The following is a 3,928-nucleotide window of genomic DNA, read 5'->3' as shown; positions in this document are numbered from 1 at the left end:
CTCTTTCCTGCCTATACAGGGGATCGGACTCGATGATCTATTGAGGTCCCTTCCGACCCTAGCATCTATGAATCTATGACTAGTGCTGTCACAATCCAGGCTGTCCATGATCAGTGACTGAACATATGACTTGGGCTGTGCAATAGCCACCTCACCAACTTTAAGAAGTACTGAACTATACAAAGTTTATCCCCAATGCCTCAAAGAGCCTTCTGCATAGGATGCAGCTGTGGAAAGTCTGTATCTATATGCACCAAAGTTATAAAACACATTCCTAGTATTACAAAAGACTAGACTGCAGATCAAAACCCTGATATCTATCAATACAAGGTTTCCTAAAACAGCTTTCATAAGATGTTAATTTGGGACTTAGAAAACCAAACCCTGCTTCCAGTGAGGCAATACTTTGTTACTAGCTTAATAGGAACAAAGCTGGGCAAAGATTACCTATGTAGCATATGATTTATTTTTTGCATTGTACCAAAAAGCATCATTAAAAGATTTGCTATATAAACACAAATTTGAACTTGCTACATTAAATCCACGACAAACCCTCAGGTTTTCAAGCAGCTCCACTGATTTGATAGAAGCTCTGTGTAAGCAAGTGTGACAGCCCCCCACCCAACTCACTTGCCCATGGCAACACGGACAACCAGAGCATATGCGAGCAAGCCGGCACCATGCCAGCTGGAAGCGTGCTCCCAATTGACCCAGAGCCCCATGACAACAGACCAAAAGCGCACGGGAGATGGGGCAAGGGGGATTGGCAGCCGAGAGACCAGAAATGGGTCCAGCTGTTCTCAACCTCACCAGAAGACTGGATGCTCTTCCCTCTGCGGGTGAAGCCAAGGAGGTGCGGCATGGGCTAAACAGCTGGCTGCACCCCACATGGCAGGTGGGGAACCACCTGCAGCTCTCCCAGTGGAGACTCATGAGGCAGCAGTGAGTATGGGGCCCATCGGGCACACCACAGAGATGCTGCCAGCAGGCCCCTTGGCAGGTGGCACCGAGCCAGGCCTTACCCGCAGCACAGCAAGGGCTGAGCACACACCCAAGGATGCCTGCCACAGGACCATAGCCCAGTGGAGCCAGCAACAGGTACCCAAGGGCTGCCCACAGGGGGTAACTGGGGAAGAGCTCCCCAAAGCAGTGCACAAACTGCACAGGCCCACCAGTGATGCCCAAGGACTTGCCAGCAGGTGGCTGGGAGGGAGCACAGGCCTCACAGGGGTGCAATAGTGGCCACCCCAAGGTAAAGCTAGACCTGGCCTGGCGCCAACCCAGGAAGGGTCCAGCCAGAGAGGGCACATTCCCAAGGGGCCAATAAGAAGAGAGGGGGTATAAAGCCTGAAGTAACTCACACCCAAAGGAGGGGAAAAAGCTTGGGGCAGCAAAGCACCAGTGCCCTGCTTGGCCATCGAGCTGAGCTGTTTTAAGTTTATCTGTTTAGCTGCCATTCTTTTATGTTCCAACATTAACGTGAAAAAAAGGATGGACCCCTAAGGATCCAAGCCACAGCATAACACCATGGGATGGCCTATGTGGAAAACAACTACGACCCAACAAACAGCAATGACACTTGAACAAAAAAGGGGCGGGGGGTAGGGAAGGAAGAACCTCACAGCAGATGCACCACTACAGTCATATCCAGCCTGCAGAGAACCAGTGGATCACCTACAGGCAAGTACAGGGTTATCTTGGAACATCAAGTCATGGCAGGGGAGTGGGTCAGGTGTGACATGGCCCAGGGGCACAGGGCACACCTGTGACACGGAGCCAGTAGTGCCAAGTGTGAGGTTATCACAGCAAGCTTCAGTACTAAGCATAACTAACAATGGTGCTGGATATGCTTTCAGCATTCCTTTTTTCATTAAAACTGAAGTAAAAGAAAACAACTCCTAAATAGTAATATATTCAAGACACACACGTGGCTGCAGTAATTCCCCATACCTGGTAACAGAGGCTCCAACCGTCCCTTTTCTATCAGCTTCCACAATGATCCTGTTTTTGGACAACTGCTCTTGAATGAGAATGACTTTCTCTACACCTTTAACAATGAAGTAGCCACCTATAAACAGAAAAGAAAGGATGTACTTCCTCCTTTAAAATTTTATTAATATGTAATTTTGTTTTCTAAATTATTTCTAAGTGATTTCTTATTTAAAGAAAATTACATACGAGGAAAAACATGGGAACTATTATCCACCTTTCATCCAAGTGAACCATCTTCTAAGTGAGCGATAAAGAAATTCCATTAGAATTGGTAAGAATCTCACCTTCAAGTATTACCTGGGAAATATTCATAATCGCCTGAAGCGCTACATTTTGCGACTACTTTGAAGTTCATTACTATTCAACCCACTACAAAATGTTAGTCTGTCTGCACCTTTTGGCCCCTGACAGACATTAAAACAATGATGCAATTGGGATTGGAGCAATTTTACTTCATATCTAAAACATCACACTTTCTACCTACTATACCAAAAGTGGATGGCAGATGGCACAAGGTTTAGGACAGGGTATAAAATTCCTTGGATCCCGATCAAGCTACTGTGGTTCTGCCCCCACCTTAAGTCTGCATATCAGGTAGGGGGTGGCTCTGTCCTGGACTCAGGGCTGCCGACAGCCCCTCCAGCAGATCCAAGACCGCGGGCTATCTGGGGCCAAATCTAACAATCAGCTGACTGTCAGACCCAGTCCCAGACAGTCCCAGGGCCAGTTTGAAACCCCAGGTTATCCAGGACCAGGTCCAACCATCAGCAGACCTTAAACTGGTCCTGGGACAGCCCCAGGATCACCCAACTGCATGTACTGTTTTTAGACATCCTGAGGCATCTAAAAATGATGAATTTAGCCTGGCTCCCTCCAACCTGACATTTTAAAATTCTCTGCAAGGGCTCAGGGCAAGGCAGGAAAGACTGCTGGGCTCAAGGGTTACCAGGTTCCTAGTAGAGGGAGACCTTTGGCTTCCCTTTCCATGGGAGCCTTGCAGCCTGCTTCCCCAGCAGCCCAAATTTGCATTGGGGCCAGGACTGTCCCAGTCCATGTGCCAACCCCCATCCTAACGTCAGTGCTGACAACCAAGTGATTGTCAGCTTTGGCAGACAGGCGGCTGGTGAGCAGTGCACCCTGGGATGCTAGAGGACCCAGCAAAGACCTATCACCCAACGTGTGGTATGCCACATGTTTGAATTGAAACTTGATAGAAACCAGCTATAAAATAGTTCCACATTTTTCAAGTAACATCTTTGTGGCAGGTTGACCATTTTTAATGTGCGATAATTACTTAATAAGAGCAGCATACCATTTATTGTGCAATTAACCAGTTAATTGCACAATAAATGTAATGTGCATCAGGGGCTTTAGCACAGTACCACAGGATGCCAATAGAGAACTCCAAGGCAGATAGGAAACCATTACTAAAACTATAATTAAATCAAAATGGGATTACTAAATTGTTGGCATTGCAGACTAAGCTGAAGATATCATTTGCTAGAGGAACACATGATTAAAACATCTTGATTATAAAGAACTGATTGGTTGAGCTACTCGGTTCTTCACCATAGTGGACTCGTGTTAAGATGCACTGCTTTTCCTACTTACAGCTACACATTCCCTTTCTCCAAGGCAAAGGGAAGTGGTTAGGATATGGACAAATGTACTTTTGGAACAGTTTTAAAGAAGGGAAGCTGCTGATTCAGAATTTAACAGCAGCTGTGCTCTCTCAGTTGCACGAGCTGGAAACAATATAAATGTAGCAAAACTACTTGAACCCGGGAGGAAGCAGAGTTAAAACTAGAGCTTCTTTGCTACATTTATCTCTTTCCCACCTTGCGCACACACAGATGTTTGAATGTCACAGCAGATGCACAGTCCAGACAGCACCCCCTAGATCCTATGAAACTGCTCCAAATGTACATTTGTCTAT

General features: G+C 46.5%; 1 protein-coding gene across 5 annotated transcripts in view; it reads right to left on the bottom strand.

Moving 5' to 3' along the window:
• POLR3B (RNA polymerase III subunit B) overlaps nucleotides 1-3,928 on the bottom strand; it is a 130,693-nt gene that overhangs the window by 100,570 nt on the left and 26,195 nt on the right. For all 5 annotated transcript variants that reach the window (XM_025204900.1, XM_006024266.3, XM_025204902.1 and 2 more), the window contains one exon: nucleotides 1,951-2,068. In XM_025204900.1, the coding sequence (XP_025060685.1) occupies nucleotides 1,951-2,068 (118 nt within the window). The remainder of the gene's footprint in view (nucleotides 1-1,950; nucleotides 2,069-3,928) is intronic.

This window comes from Alligator sinensis, unplaced genomic scaffold (genome assembly GCF_000455745.1).
Source record: "Alligator sinensis unplaced genomic scaffold, ASM45574v1 scaffold267_1, whole genome shotgun sequence".
Lineage (NCBI taxonomy): Eukaryota > Metazoa > Chordata > Crocodylia > Alligatoridae > Alligator > Alligator sinensis.
Note: the sequence above shows the minus strand (reverse complement) of the source record. Positions and strands in the feature narration are given on the sequence as shown.